Genomic DNA, 23,068 nt, shown 5'->3' on the forward strand with positions numbered 1-23,068 from the left:
GGCGTGTTGAATCGAAATAGCGTGGTCATCCCGCTCTTCCAGGCCGAACGGAGACGGTGCGAACCTTCAGGCACGGCTCGGGCAGCCCCACTGCCTGAGGGCGGTGGCGGCGGCCGGCTGAGCCCCGTCCCGAGATGGCGGCGGGTGGCGATGGCGGCGCGCTGGGCTGCGGGCTGTCCATGGAGCGAGTCCGCGCCCTCACCGAGCTGTCCGAGCTGGAGGCCGCTTACAGCCGGCTGTGCGAGGAGGAGGTGCGGGCCGGGCCGTGTGAAGCGCTGAGATGGCGCCTCAGCACTGCCGGCTGACAGCGTCCGTCAGTTGGGAGCGGGTCTGGGCTCGTGTGTGGGGAAGGCTGAGCCGCAGAGGGGAGTCGGGTGAGCTCAGCTTAAGGCTGGCAGGTCTGTCTCCGGGAAGCGTCACTCAGCCATCGCAGCATGTTAACACGAGAGCGTAGGGCTGATGTCAGCGTTATCCAGCCCAGAGGGCAGCCGTGCTTCTGCCGTTGTGTTTCAGAGCACCGTGCAGCAGGAGCTGGACGCCCTCCTGGAGCAGCAGGGCACCATCGAGAGCAAAATGGTGGCCCTGCAGCGTATGGGGTGAGTGGTGCCGCTACTGTGCTGAAGGGACACGTGGACATTCTCGGGAAAACCCAACCCCTGTGGCTGCAATGGTGTCCCAGTGCTCCCTGAGCTCTGGTAGCTTGCAGCTGTGCCTACTGCCCGGGAGAGCTGTTCCATGCCCACCGTCCTCTGGGCAGAACCTTTCCTTGCCCACACCTCACCCTCTCATGACACAGCTCCACGCTGTTCCGTTGAGCCTTGTCGCTGTCAGAGAGCAGAGCTCAGCACTGCCTCTCTTCTCCCTGTGAGCCACTATAGGCCATAAGGGGCTGTAGGCCGTGAGAGGCTGCAGCTGCCTTGAAGCCTCTCCTCTGCTTTGGGGCAGAACAGTCCTAGAGCCCTCAGCAACTCCTCACACACCATGCCCTCCAGACCCTTCTCCCTCTCATAGCCTTCTTTGGATGCTCTTTAATAGCTTTATGTCCTCCTTACATCATGTTGCCCAAACTACACAGAGTGCTTGAGGTGTGGCAGCACCAACACAGAGCAGAGCTTCTGTCAGTTCATTATAGGAAATTAATGTGGGACAGTTCCTTCCATAATCACAACACCTTTTTTTTCTTGTGTTCAGTCTACATGTATTTTTTTTCATCCAGCCCCAACCTGCAGCTCATCGAGGGGGATGCCCAGCAGCTGGCAGGAATGATCACCTTCACATGTAACCTGGCTGAGAATGTCAGCAGCAAAGTCCGGCAGCTGGATCTGGCCAAGGTGCTTGCATCACTCTTCTTTATTTTAGAGCTACCTAGTTTTGCTAGCTTATAGGATCTTGCTGAGTTCCTGAGTATTGCAGGTTGCAAGAGTAATGTTAGGATTTCCCATATAGCAGCTGCTTCTTCAGCATATTTTTGCAGATTATGGTGAATAAGTCGAGTTTAGCCTCAACTAGTTAGCACAACGTTGTTAGCTCTTGCAGTGCTGAGGACAGAGGAGGTGGTTGTTGTCAGCTGAGATTGGGCAGGAATCCAGGCTGTCTTTCTGTAGAGATGAGCTCGGAGGCTTCAGATCCCAGCAGCCTGCACAGTTGTGACAGTGCCTCTTGTCTTTGCCTGTTAAGGTGGAGTATGCTCTGTGAACTCAATCTGAGCTTGTGTGGGCAAATGCTTCTCTTCTATCAGATTCACTGGACCTACAACCCTTTTGGGGTTTCTGCTTATGTAGCTGCTCATTGTGTAGAGGAGCATCGCTTTGGTCTGTTTCTTCAGTCTTTTTCCTCCAGGTGCTGTCTTCTGTCTTTTCCTGATTCTCTTTCCCTTGTCCAGCCTGCAGCAGCAAGCCTTACTGCTTGACTTTCTTGCAGAATCGACTCTATCAGGCCATTCAGAGAGCTGACGACATACTAGACCTAAAGTTCTGCATGGATGGAGTTCAAACAGCCCTGCGAAATGAAGATTATGAACAAGCAGCAGCTCACATTCATCGCTATCTGTCTCTGGACAAATCAGTGATTGAGCTCAGCCGTCAAGGCAAGGAAGGTAAGGAGTGTTCATGAGAAGAAGCTGATAAGGCACCTTTCAGTTAGATAACTAGAGGCTAAGTGATTCTTTATGACAGATAGTCCCAGTCCAGTGGACAAAGCAGAACACTGAATGTTTGCCAAAAGTCTTAGAATGTGATACAGAAACGGACATCAAAGTCTTTGAAGTGTAGTCATGTTTGAATTATCATTAATTGAAGAAGCGTTCCTGGCACGAGGTTTTAATAGCTGCCTGGGGAAAGGACAAAACGTACAGGGTAAAAGACGTGAGGGAGAAGACTGTCAGGGGAACACTTGCAGTATTGCAGTGTGATACTAGGAGAAACAACTGGACGCAAATGAACAAATTGCCCAATCCCTAACATAAATTTCCAGTTGATTTGTTCACAACAGGAGTCCTGTTAGTTGGGTGTACTTCAGACTTACCTTTCTTTGCTGTGACTCACAGAGGGATGCTGGTATACCTTCTGCCTTCTCACCTTTGAGCTGCACAACCTTAGTCTATCAGGAGAATGAATAGTCCTTTGTGAGGTGAGAATAGTGCGATGTTACTTCATTTCTTCTCTTGCCTTTCAACAGGGGGCATAATTGATGCCAACCTGAAGCTCCTGCAGGAATCAGAGCAGCGCCTGAAGACAATTGTCACAGAGAAATTCGACACAGCTATGAAGCAGGGAGACCTGCCCCAGGTGGAACGATTCTTCAAAATCTTTCCCCTGCTAGGCTTACATGAAGAGGGGCTGAGCAAGTTCTCAGAGTACCTCTGCAAGCAGGTAACACGTTCTGTGAAACATGCAGTGCTGGGGGAAAGCAAAATCCAGTCTCTAGGGTCTTGTCCCTGGCGTGTTAGTTTTTGAAATTAGTATTGGCCCTCAGTTCAGCTCTTCCCCTACCTTTTGCACCAAGGCACCAATCTTGGTGTTTGAATACATAGCCCGCTAGCCGTCTTGTTTCTCCTTTTATGTCTTCTTTGTATTTGCTGAAAGCTCATACGGCAGAGCCTGGAAAGAGAAGATCAAGTTTCTGCCTCTCCTTGAACCTTGAGTTTTCCACCAGAGAAGAAAACAATCTGGGGAAACAGCAGCAACAGTAACACTTGCAATGGGAATGATAGCAACAGAAATACTGCACTGCACTTGATAGTGCAGGGAACAAGGGCCCAGGCTATGGGATGAGCTTTGAGTGCTGACTGAACCTGGTGTCGTGCAGGTGGCCAAGAAAGCAGAGGAGAACCTGCAGCTGGTGATGGGGACAGACATGAGTGACCGTCGAGCTGCTGTCATCTTTGCAGATACCTTGACACTCCTCTTTGAAGGTAGTCTTCTCCCTCTTCTCTTTGCCAGTGGATTGAAAATAGTTTATGATGAGATAGTTCATCGATCTAAATGTTTTTTAGTTCTAGCTCCATGCCATTAAATGCCCTTTGAGCTATGGGACCATCGTGCTAGAGGGATGCAGACACAGATAGCAGACTTGTCCAGCCAGGAGAGAGCATTAGAATAAGCAAGCTTTCCTCTGTACAGCTTGTGCAGGCACAGTGGAATTGCAAAGGATTTTTTTTGCTACCTCCAGGAATCAGTTTCTTTCTGTTCTCTGCATCCTCAAAACAAATGGGTGTTCCCTAAAGGATTTTTCAGGCACACAGCTCTCCAGACAAACAAATCAGATCCCTTAAAGTTGAGCATCTCCTGATGCCTCCAGGCCTGGCTCTTCAAGGAGGACCGTGGCAGCTTGAAGGGAGAGAGAGGAACATGAATGCTCTGTGGGGATGTTGCCAAAGACAGTAATTGAGATCCCATGATGATTAACCCGCCTTCTCTATTGTATCTGCTCTAATTCCAGGCTGCAGCGCTGCCAAGTCGCTCTCAGCCTGGCACCCGTGCTGCTACTGAAGGCCCTTAGAGCTACTGGGGCTTTCTTGGCACTAGTGGTAGGAGAGGAGGAGTGTTGCTATCTCTCAGAGCAGAGAGCATGTGAGAAGAAAGCAGTCTTAGAGAGATACCTTCTTGGTGATGAGCTTTTTCTCCAAAGAGCTCCTGCCTTCACTGACTTTTGCCCTCTTGTTCCACCTGACAAAAAAAGAGCAGAGCTTTCCGTAGGCTCATTTTCCTAGCATTATTATTCTCCCATAGCCTGGTGCTGAAAGCTAGGATTGTGTTTGGATGATCCCTCTGGGATTAGCCTGCATGGCTTCCTTCTGTGAAGGCTTCATTCTTTTGATTTTTGCATCTTTGTATCTTGCTGGTTGGAGGGCAGCTGACCCATGGCAGGAGCTCCTTAGGAGGAGAGATGGCTTTCAACCCCCAGCAAACTTAGGCCATAGCCCTGCAATAAACAGGAGAGAAACCAGAAGGCATTGCATGCAGAGAGAAGGTGCTGTGATTAGGGGGTGGTGATGACAGGCCTCCAGTAAGTCACTAGAGAGCAGCTGAACGGTCTGGCCCGTTTATCTGGAGAGTGAGTGATCCCCTGTCTGAGGACCTGAACAGCTCTGCTTTGGGTCTAGGCTGGATGAGAGCTCCTTGTGGCTCTCTTGCTCCTGAGAACAAAATCCATCTTGTTGCTTCCTCTCTGCCTGCAGGGATTGCTCGTGTTGTGGAGACCCACCAGCCCATCGTGGAAACCTACTATGGGCCGGGGAGGCTGTACACCCTCATCAAGCACCTGCAAGGAGAGTGTGATCAGCAGGTGGAGAAAGTGGTGGAGAAGTTTGTCAAAGAGAGGGACTATCACAGACAGGTCAGTGGGTGTGATTCTGCCTGGCATAGCCAGACATAGCCTCCATCCAGCTCTGCAGGGGTACGAGTGCTGCAGTGGTGGCAAAGTTTGACCTTGTCTGTTGAGAGAAACACTGCTTTGCTCCATACTTGCACTGATGGCTGAAGCAGTCCAGCTTGCAGCTGCCCTTTTTGTTGCAGAGGATTCATTGTGAGCATGATAAATGGACCCTGAACACAAAGGACTTTTCTCTGCACGTCTGCAGGGTGCTTTCAGTGCACCCTCCCCACTGTCTTATTTCTGCTCCTGTCTGTTTGATGGAGGTCTGCTGTGATCATCTCATGGTTACACGCCCTGGTGCCTCTATTGGAGTTCCCATCCCACAGCCCTTCCTGGCAAGCTGAGCTCTGTCTCAGAGGAAGAGGTGAATTGGTTCAATTCCCAGGGCGCTTCCTGCAGTGCAGTCATGTTGCCCTCCTTGGGCAGGCAACTCCTTAGGCTGTGGCATGAGAAGGAACTCCCAAGTTGGCAGCAGAAGTGTTGATGACGTTGCATTTTTGTGATTGCAGTTCCAGCAGGTTCAGAACAGCATGATGAGAAGTTCTTCTGCAGAGAAGATTGAACCGAGGTACAAACAAAACTTCTTTTTACTCTGATCTTCTGGTCTTGATCTGTCATTAATGCTACTTAGCATTTAGATAGCTCTTCCAGAGCCTCTTCCAGAGGCTTTGCACCTACTAAAGCCTAGCATCCAATTGTTAGGTACCCTTCACTGCCCTTAAAAGACAGCTACTGTGGTGGTGCTTTGCTTTCTCTTTATTTTAAATCTTGGCCTTGCGTGTTGCTGGAAGTCTGGGAGTACCACTGCTCATGAAGGCTTTATTTGGCTCTCCTCACTGCTTTTTAATGGTGAGAGTGCAGTCCTTGGATCCCATGAAACAGAGCAGTTCCCTGGGTGGATAATTTGTGTCAGATTCCAGAATAAATCTTTGGATCCTATTAATTCTGTACTGCTGCTGCAGTGACTGTAACAGTAGTGTCTTGCTAATAAACTGAAGTGCTCTCAATCTCTGCCCTTTTCTGTCTTGAATGCTTGCGTAGCTCTTAAATAAGGCCATTTGAAAGTGCCATCTGGCATTGCATGATTTCTAACAATGCCTTGAAAGAAAAGCAATGTTTGTTGAACACGATATGTCTGTGAGCCTGCATGACCACTCATTTCAGTGATTATTTAGTGATCTGCTCACTGTTTGAGTAAATGTGGACGCATCCCCTTTCTGAGCTTTTGTTTTCCATCCATAAAATAAGCATAATTGTTTCTTGTCCCACTTTTGTTCGTTGGGAGGCTGTGAGCAGTATGTGCAAAGTGCTTTCATGCACGTTAATAAAAATGCTGCTGATGTGACAGTAATTTTTTCATAGCTCTCTCACATCTGAACACTACATTCTGCACTGTCGTGTGCTTCTTTGATTTCAAGTTTCCTGGGCTATTCAGCCTGAACAGATCTTTCAGCATTTTCAGAAGAACAAGTGACTCTGGAGATGACGGGGACCAGGCATTTCTAACAGCAGGGCTCACAGAATGATGGCAAAACCGAGGCAGGAAGGGACTGATGAAAGTCTCAGGTCTGTCCTCCCACTCAAAACAGGGCTGATTTTGAAGTGGTATCAGGCTGTTCAGAGCCTTGTGATGATTTTAATGTGGTTGCTCTCACATTCATGAGGGAAACAAAGAACGTTCTCTAATGATTTTCTCAGGACATTTCGATTGTCACGTGAGGTGGCAGCATGCAGCCTGCTTTAAAGTGCTTTAGCAGATGTGAACCTAGTGCCTACATGAGGCTGGGCACAGAGCAGGGAAGTGCTGCTGCTGCTAGGGCAGACTCAGCCTGGAAACCTGCTGTAAGGACAGCTGCTGTTGGCCTGCTTTGCTGCAGAGTGACTGACAAGATGAGCTGCTGAGCCATTCCATCTTGGCAGCGCTTGTCTGCTTCCCAGCATAACCTGTCTCCATTTAATTCAGCTGAGGTAGTGAGTTGTCAGGACAAGAAGCAACCCTCCATGCAAACAAGCTCCCCAGATGTGTTTCAAAGCAGGGTTGGTGTTATTTGCACGTACCAGTTATTCTGCTGAGCTCTGCCACTCGATAGCACACATGGAAATGGGCAGTATTGATCTTGTAGTAAAACAGCAGAGAACTCGCCGCTTAACTGAGCTAAACGAGTGCCCTCCTTCTGTACACCTGCAGCCCTGACTCTTGTTATGTCCCTCGCAGGGAACTTGACCCGATTTTAACAGAGGTCACCCTGATGAATGCCCGCAGTGAGCTCTACTTGAGGTTCATCAAGAGACGAATAGTAGCTGATTTTGAGGTGGGAGACTCCATGGCCTCTGAGGAAGTAAAGCAAGGTAATATCTTGAATACCAATGTTTGCAGGCTCTCTGTTCCTCACAGCTGTCCAGAGTGGGGATGTGTCCAAGTTAGTATCAGAGCACTGACACCAGCTCAGCAAAAGTACTTTGAAAGCACTCTGTAGAAGATAAACCAACTATTGGAATGCCTGCAGAGCATAATAAATGAGGTTTCCAAAGAAAGGGAGAGCCCTTTGGGCACTGAAGGCACTATGGCAGACTCCACAGAGAGAACAGGCCTAGGGTTTTGGTATGCATAGAGCTCTGGAAGTCATATATGTCACCTGCAAAAGTCTGCTAGGCTCTCTTGGCTCCACAGTTGAGGCCTGTGGTTTATTCCAGGTTGAGCTTTGCAGGTGTGTGCCTACTGGGCAGGCAGCAAGGGGATTAGATGGAACTGTCTTCTGTCTCTTGGCTGATAGTTCTCTTTTGTGTTCTGTAGAACACCAAAAATACCTGGACAAACTCCTCAACAACTGTCTGCTGAGCTGCACCATGCAAGAACTCATTGGCTACTACATCACCATGGAGCAATATTTCATGAGGGAGACTGTCAACAAGGTAGAGCTCAGACTGCTGCTTGCCATAGCTGTGCCACTGGCTGAGATTTACATGCATGCTCCACAATCTTCTGCTGAACACTCCTAGAGAGGGAGATTTGTACACAGGAGGACTGCAGAGGTTGGGAATGTCTCTTGTTTCCCTTGGCCTTGAAAAGCTCCAAACATACCCCTGTGTATGGGAAGTGTCTGATTCTGTGCTTTGGCAGGGCTGGCAGCCAGTCCCACCTTCTGGGCGCTCTCTCCTTGGCCAAATGTAGCTGCTGACTCTGGTCCATTAGCCTCACACTGCTCTCCTCCCTCCCTCTGCTTACACAGCTGTAGTGGCTGTGGAGCCAAAGCTGTATCAGGAGGTTATGAAGCAACTGCTCCAAGCATAGCTTGCAAGATAGGTTTGTGTTGAAGGTCGTGCTGGCAGTGCAAAGCGCATTGTTTCTGTCAGCCGCTTCTGTGAGCCTGCAGACCCATGTTTCCCATAGCTGATGCTTAGTTATTGGCTTTGAAGAGCAACTTCTGTTCCACAGAGGAACTTTTTGGATGTGGTGTGGAGGTGAGGGGCTTGAGTGGTCAGATTTTTCAAGTCTACAGGCTACTGAAAACTAGGGTGAGTGATGCCAGCCCACAGATGGCTCAGTTCAGCTCAGGGTGAAAAGAGAAAGCTGGCAGCATTCCACGGTTTGGTCTCACAGCGCTGCTCTGGGAGGACACAGCTGAGCTCGGGGCACTGAGACAGGCTGTTCTTTACAGGCTGTTGCCATGGACAGCTATGAGAAGGGCCAGCTCACCTCCAGCATGGTGGATGATGTGTTTTATATAGTGAAGAAGTGCATTGGGCGTGCTCTATCCAGTTCCAACATAGACTGTCTCTGTGCCATGATCAACCACTCCACCACCGAGCTGGAGTCTGACTTCAGGTAATGAAAATACACCAGATTCATCATACCTTACTTTCCCCTCACATTCTGCAAACAGTGTTTGTTGGCAGATGGTCTTCCTTGTGTTCTAACCTTTGATCCTTTGTCATCTCTGTGGAGATGTAGTAGGAGGCAGCATCAGGCATACTTTTCTCACAGTAGCGGTTGCAGGATAATCATAAAAGAGAAACAGGAATCTCGTGGCCCAAAATCCCTGTGAGACTGTCCCCACATGGTAGTGCTGGGATGCACAGTTGCTCTCTGGGTTGCCCACAAGCCTGCTTAGTTCCGTTGTGACTTGAACAACTTCAGGGTGGTGCTGCAGAAATTGACCTACTGCTGTTTCTCTTCCCAGCATGGGAGTGGAGAGCTGTGGCTGAAGACAGCAGATAACTGCAGGAAGGATTTTATTTTTATGTCAGCCTTTCATCTTATGTTCTGGCAGGGGATACCTGCAGCCCTGCATTGTCCCTATGAAATTCTACTTTTTCAGGCCCAAGTGCTGACCCTTGACACAGTGCACAGCACTGTTGTTTTCTTGCAGCATTTGCTGAGTATGTTCTGCTTGCCCCATAGGGAGGTTCTGTGCAACAAGCTGAAGCAGGGCTTTCCAGCAACGACCTTCCAGGACTTTCAGAGAGGCGTCACCAGTGCTGTGAACATCATGCACAGCAGTCTGCAGCAGGGCAAGTTTGATACAAAGGGCATCGAAAGCACCGATGAGGCCAAGCAGTCCTTTTTGGTGAGTCTGGTGGCTGTCCTGGTATCGGAGTTGGGGTAAGGATGAAAACAGGGGGGAACTCTCAGGAATGGGACCGGTGCAACCAGCTCTGCCTGGATCTGCTTTCTCCTTTCAGCCAGCTCTACAAAGACAGCAGGAGAGACTGAATGCTTTCATTTCATTAAACTCTTGGTTACAGGTATCTTGATGCAAAGTGCTTCAAATGTCAGTTCTCGTACCAGAACTCCTCCTTCACCTGTCAGCTTGCCTCATATCCCTGTCTGCACAAATCTCAGATAGTTCTGACAGTTAGTTTGGCTTTAGCAGGTAGAGAACAGTCTGTTCAGTGGAGAACAGACATTCATCTGGCAGGAGGGTGCTGATTTTTCCTACGTATGCATGCCTTCCCTGTTTGTCTGGATGTACTGTGTATAAACCATCACCTTCAGCTGCTCACAGATGGTTGTTCTTTGTGACAGTCACAAAAAAAGAGAAGCTGGGGGTTCATGCATTCTTCCATCACATTTGAGGCTTTGCTGCAACATCATGGACAGAACAAGGAGAAAGAATTGGACTAACATGACTCGAACTTTCTACCAACAGTGGGAAATTCCAATGAATTCCACTTGCTTTTTTTTTTTTTCCCCAGGTGACCTTAAACAACGTGGAAGTCTGCAGTGAAAACATCATGACCCTGAAGAAGACTTTAGAGGTTTGCTCTACATTGTTTACTGTTTTTTTTTTCCCCATAATCAAACATGTAATATCCTCCCTTGTAGGGTCAAATAAGTCACCTGGACTTTGCTTTGCCCAAATTCCTGACATCTGCCCTCCAACCTTAGGAAAACAATTCAGAGCTGTCAGAGCTCAGTAGCATCAGTGGTGTACCTTGGTCTAACTGGAAATACCAGTTCCTTCAGGTTGACCAGTAAAATAAAACCATTTGATTGTGGTTCCCTGGTGCAGGGTGATATTGCCTCTGGGTTCCTTTCTTGCTGTTCTCTCCCCTGCTGGAGTCAGCAGCTTCAGCAAGGGCAAGAGTTTGGTGTCTGTCTTTGCAAGCATGCTGGTGGGCAGCCAGAGCTTGACAGTGCACAGGGATGGAGGCAGCCTGGGTTATTAATTAGCAGCATGCTTGTGGATCTCTTTCCTGCAGAGCGACTGCGCCAAACTGCTTAGCCAAGGCTTTGGGGGTGAACAAGCACAAGCCAAGATTGATAGCTGCCTCTCTGACATGGCTGACGTCTCCAACAAGTTCCGTGACCTCCTGCAGGTGAGCATTGTGTCACTGCTGGCCCCCAGCACTGGGGGATTAATTTCAGCCCAAGGCCTGGGCCTTGTCTGGCTCTAGGGGTGCTGGATAAAGAGTATTGGGAGGAACCAAGCATTCAGTTTTGAAGCATGTAAACAGCTCCAACCCATTTGCACAGCTGCGCCAGTTGGGAGCTGTATAAAAAACACTGGAAGCAGCTGCAGAGCCAGAAGGAATGTCACTCCTTTTGCCTTCACTCAGCACAAAGTAGTTGGTCCAGAATTTTCAGGAAAAAGCATATTAATAGCATTTCCCTCCTCCATTCTCCCTCATGGCTCAGCATGTCATCACATTAGCCAGAGCCCCACCAACTAGTGCTGAAGAAGGAGATTTGGTCGAGAGGCAGCTGCTCTTCTCCCAGGTTTCTCCTCCTTTCCATCCCCAGCACGGGCAGAAGGCTCTCTGGCTAAAGCCAGTGTCCCTGAGTCATGCTGGGGCCTACTGCCCCAAAGTTTCACAGTGGCCACTGACAGGGAGGGGAGCAAGAAAGCCTGACGCCTCCACAGTAAAGAAGCCAAGCAAAAGAGGATATTTTTAACCAGGTTTGCCACTGACTTTGTACTTCACAATAGGGCCAGATCGTTTCTTGTTTGGCTTTGTAGTTTGCTGTGGGCAGATGCCTTCAAATCAGTAGTGCAAACAAATTCTCATGAGGCTTGTGGTCAGCACTGAAACCAAGCAGCTCATGAATAAAGAGTAAAACTCTCCAGTTTAGTGGTAGTGCAGCATTAAAACTGGCTGCAGAACAACCAAGAGGCTGAGCAGCAAGCTTCTGCGCTGAGTCACACGCATTGAATTTGCCTTGGAAAAGGGCAATTGCCAGCAGGGCCTGCTCATAAATGGCAATTTTAGTTAAAAACCTTAATCAAATGCCAGGTAGGATTGGTACCCAAGTAGTTTCATGCTGGGTGAGCTTTCTTGACATCTTGCTGAGCCCAATGGGGGTGTCTGGCAGGAGGGGGCTTTCGGAGGACTCTCGCATCAGAGCGGACAGAACAGCCTTTGCTGACAGCCTGCTGCTCAGGGAAGATGGCATATGCTGGGTCTATGATTAATTCAGGGAACTAGCTGTGGTTACAGCTTTTATCCTCCTTTTAGCTTCTCCTACTGAGCTAAGCTGCGCTGTAGGTGGGAAGCAGCAGTTGAGTCCGACTGCAGTGTCCTCCAGGCTGGAACTGCGTGAAGAGCTGGTGTTTGCCTCCTCCCCTGCCCTGGTGGGATGGGAACTGAACACCTCTCCCCTCAGGACACTTCTGTAGCAGTGTGGGCAGGGCTGAGGCAGCACAAGCTTTCAGAGCAGGCTGCGTGTCAGCACAGTGCCAGCTTCTGGGCCGTTGTCCTTCCCTTTCTTATCACTGTGGTGTCCGTGTAACCATTTGGCACCAGAAGGGCCTGGGTCCAGCTCTAGGATTTCTTGGTTTAGTTTCACTATGGAAGGCTGTGGGTCAGTTTCTCCACCTCGCAGGAGGATGAAAGCAGCAACAAAGCAGCTGTGCTGTAGAGGTTATGTATTGTTGGACTTAACCGTGCTCAACTGCCCTCCTGTCCCCTTCTTGTCCCCCTCAGGAAGGTGTCAATGACCTGAACAACACAGCCATCAAACCCCAGGTGAAGCCATGGATCAACCTATTCCTCTCCATCTCCCACAGCATTGAGGAGGTAAGGCTCATGGTTGTCTGCTTCTAGCTGTACTTGTATGCTCTCATTCCTCTCAGTTCTCTGCTGCTTTCTCATCACAGGGAACATCACACTGAAATAGGCAAAAGATGATCAGTGTCCCAGCCTGGAAAAGAGTATTTAGCTTGAGAGGAATTTGAGGAAACAAAAGGAATGTAGTTTGCTCTGGAAGGGACATTCTTCCCTCTCTTCCTTCTTTACAGCATGCCATGTGAACTACCTTTTTTTCCTTTTTCAATGTCAGGAAGAATTCAGTGACTATGAAGCTAATGATCCCTGGGTCCAGCAGTTCATTGTCCACCTGGAACAGCAGATGACAGAGTTCAAGGTGAGAGGAAGGGAAGGGATGTGGCAGCCTGCCAGGCTTGAGCCAGACCTTAGTCAGGCACCTTCCAACCCTTGCCTGCTCAGTGGAACAGAGGACAGATGTCCTCAGATCGCTTGCAGGGCTCTTAGAGACTTCTATGGCATTCAGAGGCTGTTTGTAGGCCCTGCATCCCTGGGTTGCTTTTGCTGGTGATGTCCACTCACTGAGAGTGTAAATAAGAGTGGTTTTTAATGGGAAAGTTGTCTTAGGCTGGGGTTACATGGTCTGCTGCTGCTGAGAGTGACACAGCTTTCTGCTTCTAGGCTGGACTGTCACCAGCAATTTATGATAACCTTACTGGCCTCATGACCAGCCTCATAGCCACGGAACTGGAGAAAGTGCTCCTCAAATCCAGCTTTAACAGGGTGAGTGAAACACTGCTCCCTTCTCCATAGCATGGTTGGCTGTGGCTACTCCATAAAATCCTTGTTAACCTCCAAGGAATGAGGCAGAGCAGAGGAAGATGCTACCTTCAAGAAAGCTCTGCTGCTGCCACCGACCAGCTCAGGGAGATCTTGCATTTGTGCACGCAGGAGTAAAGCATATTGGGAAGCTAACAGTGCTTCCTTGGTCCTTGCAGCTTGGTGGTCTGCAGTTTGACAAGGAGCTGAGGTCTCTCATAGCCTACCTCACCACGGTCACCACCTGGACCATCCGCGACAAGTTTGCACGTCTTTCCCAAATAGCTACCATCCTCAATCTGGAAAGGGTAAGCTGCACGTGCTTTTGGAGTTACTGGGCTCAGCCAGGTGATATTACAGATGTGGAGCAGAGAGAAACTGGAAAACCTGCCCGTAATGCTCTAACGTGATGGAAAACACAGCAATGACAGCAGGGTAGCAGAGTCCCAGGGTGCAACAAGTAAGGATATGCCCAGGTACAGAAGTGCACTGGATACAGAAACAAAGGAAAAAAGCTGCTTACCTTTAGAAAGCCTCAGCTAGGTAGCGAGATACCTTTGTCTCCACTGCCAACCCTTAAATAAGATCTGGGAGAGGGTGGATCCTGACTCCACCCCCTTTCAGTCACTCAGGTATATTGCTTGCACCTGAGCTTCCCTGGGTTGGCCCTGCCTTCCCACCAGGTGCTCCATCACTGGTTCAAACTGTCACAGCATTTCTGTTACACTGCCCCATACCTGCTGGGTGTTTCTGAGCAGGAAATCCTGCCTGTCCCTGACACATCTGTCACCACAGCCAAAGTTTGAGCTCACCCTGAAGGCAGCTGGTGCTGTTTCCTGCAGGTGACAGAGATCCTGGATTACTGGGGCCCCAACTCGGGCCCGCTCACCTGGCGCCTCACTCCTGCAGAGGTCCGGCGGGTGTTGGCTCTCCGAAAGGATTTCCGTGATGAGGACATCAAGAGGCTGCGCCTGTAGTTCTCTGCACACGAGCACCCTGAAGGAGGTAACAGCAGGAACACTGCAGCCCTGGTGCTGGCCTAAATCCCCCCTGGGGCTATAGCTGGCTGTTGGATCTTATGAGTTTGGGGTGATGGCCTTCCAGGGCAGGGGAAGAAGAGCCTCTGTCCTTCTGAGGGACCAGAAATAAGGCAGCAGAGGACTCTCTCACACTGAGAGCAGTATGACACGTGATAGGTGAATGGACAGGGATGTGCTAGTGCATTGCTCCTTTCATTCTGCTTCCCTGTGTGAGACCACAGAAGATCCAGGAAATTCAGGGTTGCTGTGGAATGTTTTCATTACGGATCTGTACAGATTGCTCTGCCTGTGCCCCCGTGGTGGCGTTTGCCCTGCTTTCTGCAGGGAGGCTGCAGCCACATTCCTTCTGTTCTGCTCGTTTGTGGGTCAGCTCTCTCCCTGGTGGTGGTGGGGACTGTGCAGTAGCAGAAGCAGCCTGCTGCGAGGCAGGAATGGTGGTGGGGGCAGGGTGCTTGGAAAATCACCAGCAGGCCTCTCGAGGAAGGAGGGTCACGGCCCTGCTGGCTCTGTACAGATACACTATAAATAAACTGCGCCTGGCTGAGCAGCGACCTTGGGCTGCGTGTGCATGCCTGGAGGGAGCTGGAGCAATGGGAGATGAGCTGTTCACTGTGTCATCATCTCTTCTGAACTGCGCCATGGCAGCAAGATGCTCTTCTTGCTGGCAGCAGCACAGCATAAACACCCATGTGCCAGTACCTGGTGCCAACTCGAGGCTGGGATGCATCCAGCGGTAGCACTGTGACACTGGGAAACCACAGAGCTCTGCGTGTCCTGCCTTACCTCCCCTGGGAGGCTCACAGGGAAGGAGAAGTGGGACAGAGAACGAAGGCATGCTGGGAACAAGCTCTTTTATTCAAAGAGCCCGCAGGGCCTGGTAACTCGCTGCAGAAATAACCTCTCAGCACAGGAGGGGGAGGTGATTCCACATCCAGGGATGGAGCATTGCACGCTGAAGGGCAGCACGGGCCACTGCTATTGGAAGAGGAGAAAGGCTTAGCAGCATCACAAATGCTATTCCTTTCCCTTCACAGGACCATGAGAACACAGCTCTGCCTGGAGGCCAGCTGTGACCCTAGCAGCCTGTCCTTCCAGTACATCCTTGGGCCTGCCCAGCTCCAGTCTGTGTGAGTTTTGGGCCCAGCAACAGCACGTAAAGGCCACATCAAAACATAAGGCACCTGCTGGAGCCAGCTGCCAGGCTCCATGAGTGGCATCCCCAGCTCTGCTGGGACCTGGCTGTGTTCTGCAGCACTGGACCGAGTGTGTCACGGGGCTGAGGCACCCAGCAAGGAGAATCCATGAGCAGCCCTGGCTGCAGCAGCAGGGAGCTGAGACATGGGGATCTTCCTGATTTGCGTGGCAGCCATATCCTCTGTCCCAGATGTCCCCCAGCAATGGCTGAAGGCCTTCACATGGCCATGTCCTCTCCAGGGTGAGCGCTGCTGTTAGGATCACATCCCACCACTTCCATGGAGAAACCTCCTGTGTCCACTTCAATGCTGTGAATGCTGAAGTTGTCCAGGCCCTGTAAAAAAGGAGTTAATGGGGCAGTAGTCAGCAAGGGACTCTCTCTCTCACACACACACACTAAACAGGCTTGTCCTACTTGTGGCTGGGGGGGAGGGATGCTTCTAGTGCATGAATCAGGCTTCTGCAAACCACCTGCAATGCTGGGCTTTGCGAGCAGCTTTTGGCCAATGTAACAGCTGGAGGCACAGATCTCACCTCTGTTTTTGCTAGAATTTGGTGCAAAGCCTCTTTTTGCTGAGGGACTTTGGTTAAGACGTAAAGGAAACCACCACCACCAGCCCCAGCCAAGCACTGCCCGTAGACATAAGGCTGCAGAGCATCCATCATGCGCCCGACGGCCAGCGGCTCACACCCAGGGGCCATGCATTTCTTCTGCTGCCAGTAGACGTCCAGACACTTGCCAATGAGTGGCAGGTTTCCTACAGGACAGAGGATGTGACAGAGAAGAAAAGATTTGTCTCCAGTCCTCCTAAAGGGCAGAAACCTGCTCAGCCTGAGCTCACTTCTGCCTTCTCATCTACCCCAATCCTCTGCCTGCTGAGCAAGCCATCCCCGCTGTTGCTTTGCTTTTCATTTTTAATCCTCCACAGGGTGAGAATTTGCTTGCTTTCATGCTCCAGCTTCCCCTCCTCTGCATTCCAGCAGACAAAATCCAAATGAATCCACTTCATAGGCTAGCTGTGACCCCCACTCCCATTACTGATGACTCAAGAAAATCACACTCAGTGTGCCCCACAGGAGCCTCTTCCAGTCCCCCCCCTCTCAAGATCTTAGTTTAAGCCTCAATTTGGGGGTGTTGCCTATAAAATGCAGGTAAGCCTAAGGTTGCTTCAGCTGTTGGACCCTGCACTGCCCTAGCTTTTGTCCCCATAGACTCTCTGGGGGATATTTTGCTGCTTCAGTTGTTAGAAGGGACAGCCTGGCGCAGGGAGGGGAGCTCACACCTTGCCTCAAGGCCCAGGCACACTCCTCAGCATTATTCACCAGAGCGTCGGCATTTTGTACAATGGAGGGCAGCCTGGCATACCAGTTCCTCACCACGTCCTGCAAGAGGCCAGGTTGTTGGAGACGAGCACCTTGGCCCACAAGTGTCCCCATCACCACCCTGCTGGCTTGAGTGGCACAGCCTCTCCCCAAGGGGACGTGCACTGAGGGGGAGCAGAGCCAGAGCCCCTGTGTTACCTGGAGCAGGTTGCGAGCCAGGCGAGTCTTCCCCGTGTACACGAGCAGCAAGTGATCGCTGAGGATCCGGGCAAAGCCTTCAGGCACCAGGATCTCCTCCACCTCCACCCTGAGTGGCAGCCGGGCCTCCGACCTCCCGATCTTGATGCCAGGCACCAGCCCACCCACCTGGTCCTGCCACCCGCCACCTGCAGCGCACAGGATCCTCAGCTGGAGCCCAGACCCCCCCGCCCCATGACAGCTGCTTTCTCCAGCTGCTACCTGTCGTGAGCCTCTGCTCCAGATGCAGCACGGCGTGGATGAGGGACTCGGTGCCAGCAACCTTCCCAGCTGCCCGGTACAGCGCTGCCATCACTGCTCCCGCTAGGATGCTGCTGGTGCCTGCAGGGAGCACAGGGTCAGGGCAGCGATGGGGATGCTGCATCTCGGTGCTTGGGGAAGGACAGATATCCCAGCCCCTTCCCCGCAAACAGACCGAGGCCAGACCCGTGGGGCAGCCTGGACCAGGTGTGCACCTCAAAGCCACCCCCAAAGTTCTCCATCAGCTGATCCCTCAAGGGCTTCTGCGAAGGGAACTGCACGATCTGCGTGCATATGAAGGCAGCTTTGAGCAAGGCTCCTAGAAACAGAAAGAAAAAGCACAGCTGTGCCTGCTGCACTGCCTATTCCATCACCCAGCAGCGAGGATCAGAGCGGATCGCTCCAGAGGTGGCACAGATCTAGCACCCACCACAAGGTCAGGACACCAAGGGCGCAAAGCCAGGCTGTGCAGCCACTGACCCCTCACCTGGCGCATGTGGCTGGCAGTAGTTCTCCAACTGCCCCAGCTCATGGCACACCAGCTCCACCGCCGCCTCACCCCACGGTACCCCACCGAGGCTGGCCAAGCGCAGCTCCGGCTCACCGATGCGCCGCACCCGGGCACCAATGGGTCGGCACCCATCCACCAGCACTGCCACGTCCACCACAGCCCCACCATGCTCATATGTGATGGGAGGAGTGTCGCTCCAGCCCCCTGCCAAGACACACCATCAGCCCTCTGGCTCATTTCTCCATAGGGGCAAGACAGCGCTCCAGCCGTCATCATCCGTCCCCGTCCATCCCACCAGCTCTGAGCCCACCTTGGGATGGAAAAGCTCACCAGAGAGGTCCAGGCGGGCTGGACACGCCACCTGCACCCAGTGCCCCAGGGGTGGCAGCTCCGCCGGGCACACAGTGACAAACTGGCACGAGGACATCACCGCCTGCCGGATGAGGATCTGCTCGGCCCCTTCGTAGTGCCGAGCTGCTCTCACCAGCAAGGCTGGACTGCAAAAAGAGGGATGCTGAGCCCGCTGCCGTGGCCCCCTGGGTCAGCATGGAAAGCAGCAGTTTGCTGCTCCGTGCCTCACCTGCTCATCCACTTCTGCCGCTCGGTTGCCAGCTCCCGCACCCCGCCAGCAATGTCCCCACTCTCCAGGTGCCCAAAAGCTGAAGCCCACTCCCTGTTGGCAGCAGGTCCGCTCCGCAAGCCCCCTTCCCCATGTGCCATGCAGCCCAGGACATCAGCAATGCAGGCGAGTGCCCGGGCTGCGATGCCTGCGTCATCAGCTGTAGAGGCAACTAGAAAATTAAGGGAAGGCTGTGAGTGGCCTGAAGCAGCCCGCTTCTGCAAGAAGTTGGCTCCAGGGGAGAGGGACATGCGTAAACCTGCATCTGCCCTGGATGGTCTCGAGTTCTTGACAATTTCAGGGCTACTGAAGGGGACAGCAAGCACGAAAAAGCCCAGAGATGTAAGACTGGTCCAGCTTACCCTCATCCAGAGTGCTCAGCAAGGCCTTGTGGTAACCCTCATAGACAGCACTACGGATGAGCGGCAGGAGGCTGCCGTCCTGGCGGCCCAGCAGCACGCGGCGCACCTTGCGCTGGCCCTGCAGGAAGAAGAGGTCCCGGCGAGCACCCAGCTCAGCTGCCTTGTCCAGGCAGGGCAGCAGCTCCTGCCACGACATGCGCCAGGCTGCTCGCCAACGTGCCAGCCGGTCGCCCGACGCTGCCGGGGCCAGCAGCCACAGCACATCCTCCAGCCCCAGCGCCTCGGAAGCGTGCAGCACTGGGAAGAGCCGGGCGCTCAGCAGGCAGCGGTCTTCCTGCGGTGTCTCAGCATCCCAGAGGTCCCCTTTGCTGGTGGAGGGAGAGCCCATCAGCACCACCCCAAGGACCGAGGGAAGGAGGGATGCAGGAAGGGAAGGGTGGCCACCGTGGCTCTCACTGCAGACTCTGAGGTCTGGGGTGGTATGGGTACCCCAACGGAGCCATGTCCCCTGTTCCATTCAGGCAGGTTGGTACCCACCGGATGCCCGTCCGATGAAAAAACTCCGCCCAGGGGACGTTCAAGTAGGTGGCCTCTTCAGCAGGACTCTGTGGGGACACGTGGGAGGCGGTTACACCCCAGCTTTGCAGAGCCCCGTGCCGCCTTGCTGCCCCCTGCACCTGCCAGTCGTCGAGGCGGCCGGTGAGCGTGAAGACGCGGCAGGGCAGCTCACGCAGACGGACATGGTGGCCCTGCAGCACCACATCACGCAGGGGACGGCCCTGCAGCGCTGATGAGGAGCCTACGGTGAGGCCCGTGAGGAGGCAGCCAGGACCGATCTCCAGGGGGCCCTGCAGAGGAAGCAGTGGGATCCTGAGTGGCACGGCCAGCCCCACATCAGAGCCAGGCCAGGAGACATTCTGTGGCCAGCAAAAGTCTCCAGGAAGGGACATCCCAGCACTGACAGCGGGGAAGGTGACAGCCAGCAGTGTCCCTAGCTCCATCCGAAGGGCAATTGTGTCCCAAATGTCACAGCAGTGACACCAGACTCCTTCAGGTCCACACACCTGGAGGTGACAGTGCTGGATGACGCTGCCGGCCGCCAGCCGAACGGCTCCTTCCAGCAGGCAGTTGGTGACCGAGGAGCCATCCTCCAGGAGCAAGGGTTGCTGCCGGGGGGATGGGCACATGGAGTAACCCCCCAAAAAAAACATGTGAGCAAATCTGGGGCTGGAGAGACCTACGTCCACATGGGAATGGGCTGTTTTGCAGAAGCGAAGATGGCTGGTGGAGCTGGGCAAGAGTGTCAGGCTACGGATGTGGTCGCTTGCAGCCGTGGTCAAGTAGTCATAGGAGGCATCGGGAATGCAGGCTGTGGGGAGGCAGGAAAGCAGTCAGCACTGACCACAGTCTCAGGGCGAGGAGATGCTCCCAGCCTCCCCAGCACCCCTCCTTGCTTCCCTGAGAGGCAGCTGGGGACCATGACCCCACATTTCTCCCCACAGAGGGAGCTGAAAACCAGGGACAGGTCACATGCAGGTGCCCATCACAGCATTGCTCACCCATGCTCAGAGGGAAGGCATGGAGAGCTGTCCAGAGCACGGAGCGGGCTCTCCTCACGCTGGCATCACCACCACCCTTCACAAAATCCTCCTCCGTCATCCCCCCCGCCATGCTCAGCACAATGTCGAAGAAAAGGGAGAGCTGAGGACAGAAGGGACAACCTGGGTGCTGCCGGGCCACCTGGAGCAGCCACCCCAAGTCCCACTCCACTGCTGGGTGCTGCCCTCCTGCACCCAAATCTGACGGCACAGGGACAAAGAGGCGCACCCATCACCAGCACCCACAGGATGAGGGGTCCCAGCACCCTAGGGGGGTGTCACCTGGATGGGTGGTGCCCCCGAGTCCAGCCCCATGTAGGTGCAGGCATCCAAGGGAGGGATGACATGGGTGGCTAGAAGCTGCTCAGCGGCGCTTGAGGAGAAGAAAACCACCCCACAGACCTGCGAGGGCACAGCAGGGCTGAGGCTGTGGTGTCCCATCCCCCAGTGGGGTGAGCAGTCCCAGCCACGGTGACAGAAGGGATGGAGCCAGCAGAGCTGTGGGTAGTGACATACCAGTGGGACGGTGCCGTCGGGCCCTGCGCACTGCTGGATCTGAGCTTCTGTGCCTTTGTAGATGATGTCACGTACCAGGCCCTGGGAGCAAGAAGATGCCAATGAGCTCTTCGGGCTGCCCCAAGCCAAGCAGCCACAGCAGGGACAGGACCCATGCATCCGCAGGACCATAGGGGCAGGGACCTCACGGACAGTACAAGGACTGCGAGTCCAACTGACTGCAAATCCCCTGCTCATCCAAAGGGGGCTCCAGGCTGGTGTCACTGCTTGGATGTGGGAGCTGTTACCGACCTGCTCATCAACAAGGTACACCCCGTGGTTCCTCGCGTACGCCTGGCTGCCAGGCACTGCAATCACCCGGACCCCTTGGAAGCCTTCCCAGTCAATCTCTGGAGATAGGGACAGAGATCAGTGCCCTGAGCTCCACGCGCTGCAGCAGCAGCACTCAGCCTGGGCCACCGGAACAGGTTGCCCAAGGAGGCTGTGGATGCCCCATCCCTGCAGACATTCAAGGCCAGGCTGGATGTGGCTCTGGGCAGCCTGGGCTGCTGGTTGGTGACCTGCACACAGCAGGGGGTTGGAACTGGATGATCACTGCAGTCCTTTGCAACTCAGGCCATTCTGTGATTCTATGAAACTACATACACCAGGCATCCCCCTGCCTTCCCAGCTCCCAGCGGGTGGCTATGAAGCCCGCTCAACAACACCCACAGCCACACCATGGGGACGTGGCCAAGGCTGAACCGGCTGCGCTGCTGCCAGCCCTGCAGGACGCAGCCCTCACCTGGCACGGAGGGCACACCGAGCAGCATGTCGGTGCTGCAGACCCACACGCCCGGCGGGGAGCCCACGCAGAGCTGGGGAAGGAAGGGCCGTGAGGACGGGGCTGGCGCTCAGCCACACGCTGTCAGTGCCGGGGGTCCGGCCGCTTGCCCACCCGCCGCGTGACGGTGCCCAGCAGGCTGTCCAGGTTGCACACCGGCGCTTCGGCCGCGGCGCGGTGCCGCTCGGCGGGCAGGCAGGTGAAGGCGCGGCCGCAGTCGTCGAAGGAGAACTCGCGGCCCTGCGGGGACGGGCGGGGTGAGGCGGCGCCGGTCGCGGGGCCGGTCTCAGGTCGGGGGGCTCGGCCGCGCGGCCCGCACCGTGTGCAGGATGAGGATGCGGGCCTCCTTCAGCGCGTCGGCGCTCACCACCTGCGGGACACGGCGCTCAGCGGGGCCGGGGGGCGGCGGGCGGGGGTTGAGCCGCCGTCCCCGGCCCTCACCGTGCATCCCGCGCGGGCGCTCAGGTGCTCGGCCGCCACCAGCACGGCGTTCAGCGTGGCCCCGCCGCTCCCCACACCCGCCCACGGATCCTCCAGCGCCAGGACGAGGACGGGCCGCCGGCCCAGGGCCCCCCGCCGCCGCCGCAGCTCCAGCTCTGCGAAGGAGAAGGGCGTCTCGAAGGCCGGGCTCGCCCGACCCCGCTCTCCCTCGCCCGGCCCCGCCGCCTGCCTCGCTGAAGGGCCGCCACGCCGCCGCCCCGCCGGCAGGTGAGGACGATCGCGGTCCACTCGACGCCGGCCGCCATGATGGCCGTGCCGCGGGGGCTGATGGGAGTTGTAGTGCGCCGCCGCGCTGCCCGCCGACTCGAAGAGCGGGGCTCTGGACTACAGCTCCCGGCGTGCACCGCGGCAGGGCGCCTTAAAGGCGCAGCGTCCCGTTTCCGTGCGCGGCCACGAGCGGGGCTCGGGGCTGGGGGGGGGGGGGGGGTTCTGCCGCCGCGTGGCTCTGAGACACCCCGCAGTGCGGCTGTGCCTGCCGGGATTGGCTCCGGGGGCTGCCCTGTGCCTGCGCGGGAGGGGAGGCAGCGGGGCACCGGGATGGGTAGGGGGCTGAGTGTGGGGATGGGCACGAGGCAAGGCAGCGGGGTGGGCGTGGGGATGGGTACAGGGACGGGCATCGATGTGGGCATCGGGGCGGTCACAGAGCTGAGCACTGGGATGGATGTGGACATGGGTACCAGAGTAGGTATGGGGCTGGGCACTGGGATGGGCACGGCGCTGGGCACGATGGTGGGTACGGGCATGGGCGTGGAGATAAACAGCAGGATAGCCTCCGGGATGGGTACCATCCCATGGGTACCGCGGGCACCGGGACGGGTACCGGGATGGGCACCGGGATGGGCACCGGGGTGGGCACGGGGCCGTGGAGCGAGAAAGGCACAGGGATGGGCACCCGGCCCCGCCG

At 54.4% G+C, this 23,068-nt stretch overlaps 2 protein-coding genes across 3 annotated transcripts; one reads left to right on the forward strand and one right to left on the reverse strand.

Moving 5' to 3' along the window:
- Positions 1 to 129: 129 nt before the first annotated feature.
- COG4 (component of oligomeric golgi complex 4) lies at positions 130 to 17,174 on the forward strand. Of its 2 annotated transcripts, XM_042885995.1 has the most exons (20): positions 130 to 251; positions 514 to 596; positions 1,217 to 1,331; positions 1,921 to 2,095; positions 2,677 to 2,870; positions 3,307 to 3,412; positions 4,679 to 4,836; positions 5,385 to 5,443; positions 7,091 to 7,224; positions 7,670 to 7,788; positions 8,535 to 8,701; positions 9,278 to 9,443; positions 10,072 to 10,134; positions 10,579 to 10,695; positions 12,301 to 12,393; positions 12,656 to 12,739; positions 13,042 to 13,143; positions 13,359 to 13,487; positions 14,022 to 14,184; positions 15,254 to 17,174. In XM_042885995.1, the coding sequence occupies exons 1-19, from the start codon at positions 135 to 137 to the stop codon at positions 14,154 to 14,156; spliced, it is 2,316 nt and encodes a 771-aa protein (XP_042741929.1). In that variant the 5' UTR covers positions 130 to 134; the 3' UTR covers positions 14,157 to 14,184; positions 15,254 to 17,174. The 2 variants fall into 2 exon arrangements, with proteins under 2 accessions (XP_042741929.1, XP_042741928.1); XM_042885994.1 differs by lacking the exon at positions 15,254 to 17,174 and having other exon boundaries at positions 14,022 to 14,815.
- FCSK (fucose kinase) lies at positions 15,054 to 22,907 on the reverse strand. The gene is made up of 23 exons (XM_042886001.1): positions 22,842 to 22,907; positions 22,105 to 22,488; positions 21,983 to 22,033; positions 21,778 to 21,903; positions 21,625 to 21,697; positions 21,132 to 21,229; positions 20,841 to 20,921; positions 20,607 to 20,726; positions 20,286 to 20,427; positions 19,968 to 20,095; positions 19,791 to 19,892; positions 19,404 to 19,574; positions 19,264 to 19,331; positions 18,727 to 19,094; positions 18,326 to 18,536; positions 18,076 to 18,242; positions 17,722 to 17,949; positions 17,410 to 17,553; positions 17,196 to 17,315; positions 16,935 to 17,122; positions 16,697 to 16,796; positions 15,948 to 16,171; positions 15,054 to 15,747 (listed from the first exon to the last, which is right to left on the reverse strand). Exons 1-23 carry the CDS (start codon positions 22,905 to 22,907, stop codon positions 15,631 to 15,633), a joined length of 3,477 nt encoding a protein of 1,158 aa, XP_042741935.1. The 3' UTR covers positions 15,054 to 15,630.
- Positions 22,908 to 23,068: the final 161 nt, after the last annotated feature.

The sequence above is a fragment of the Lagopus leucura genome, unplaced genomic scaffold (assembly GCF_019238085.1).
Source record: "Lagopus leucura isolate 7727_CA_CO unplaced genomic scaffold, USGS_WTPT01 Super-Scaffold_100054, whole genome shotgun sequence".
Taxonomy (NCBI): Eukaryota; Metazoa; Chordata; class Aves; order Galliformes; family Phasianidae; genus Lagopus; species Lagopus leucura.

Excerpts from the sequence above, each read along its gene's own strand:
- FCSK (XM_042886001.1), bottom strand. The coding sequence starts at position 22,907 with ATGCCCGTACCCACCATCGTGCCCAGCGCCGTGCCCATCCCAGTGCCC. Across the intron at positions 21,904-21,982 it reads GCATCCTCATCCTGCACACG|GGCCGCGAGTTCTCCTTCGA; the intron begins GTGCGGGCCGCG and ends CCGTCCCCGCAG. Across the intron at positions 20,428-20,606 it reads CGGGGGCACCACCCATCCAG|CTCTCCCTTTTCTTCGACAT; the intron begins GTGACACCCCCC and ends TTCTGTCCTCAG.
- COG4 (XM_042885995.1), top strand. The coding sequence starts at position 135 with ATGGCGGCGGGTGGCGATGGCGGCGCGCTGGGCTGCGGGCTGTCCATG. Across the intron at positions 2,871-3,306 it reads CAGAGTACCTCTGCAAGCAG|GTGGCCAAGAAAGCAGAGGA; the intron begins GTAACACGTTCT and ends GGTGTCGTGCAG. Across the intron at positions 10,135-10,578 it reads CCCTGAAGAAGACTTTAGAG|AGCGACTGCGCCAAACTGCT; the intron begins GTTTGCTCTACA and ends TCTTTCCTGCAG.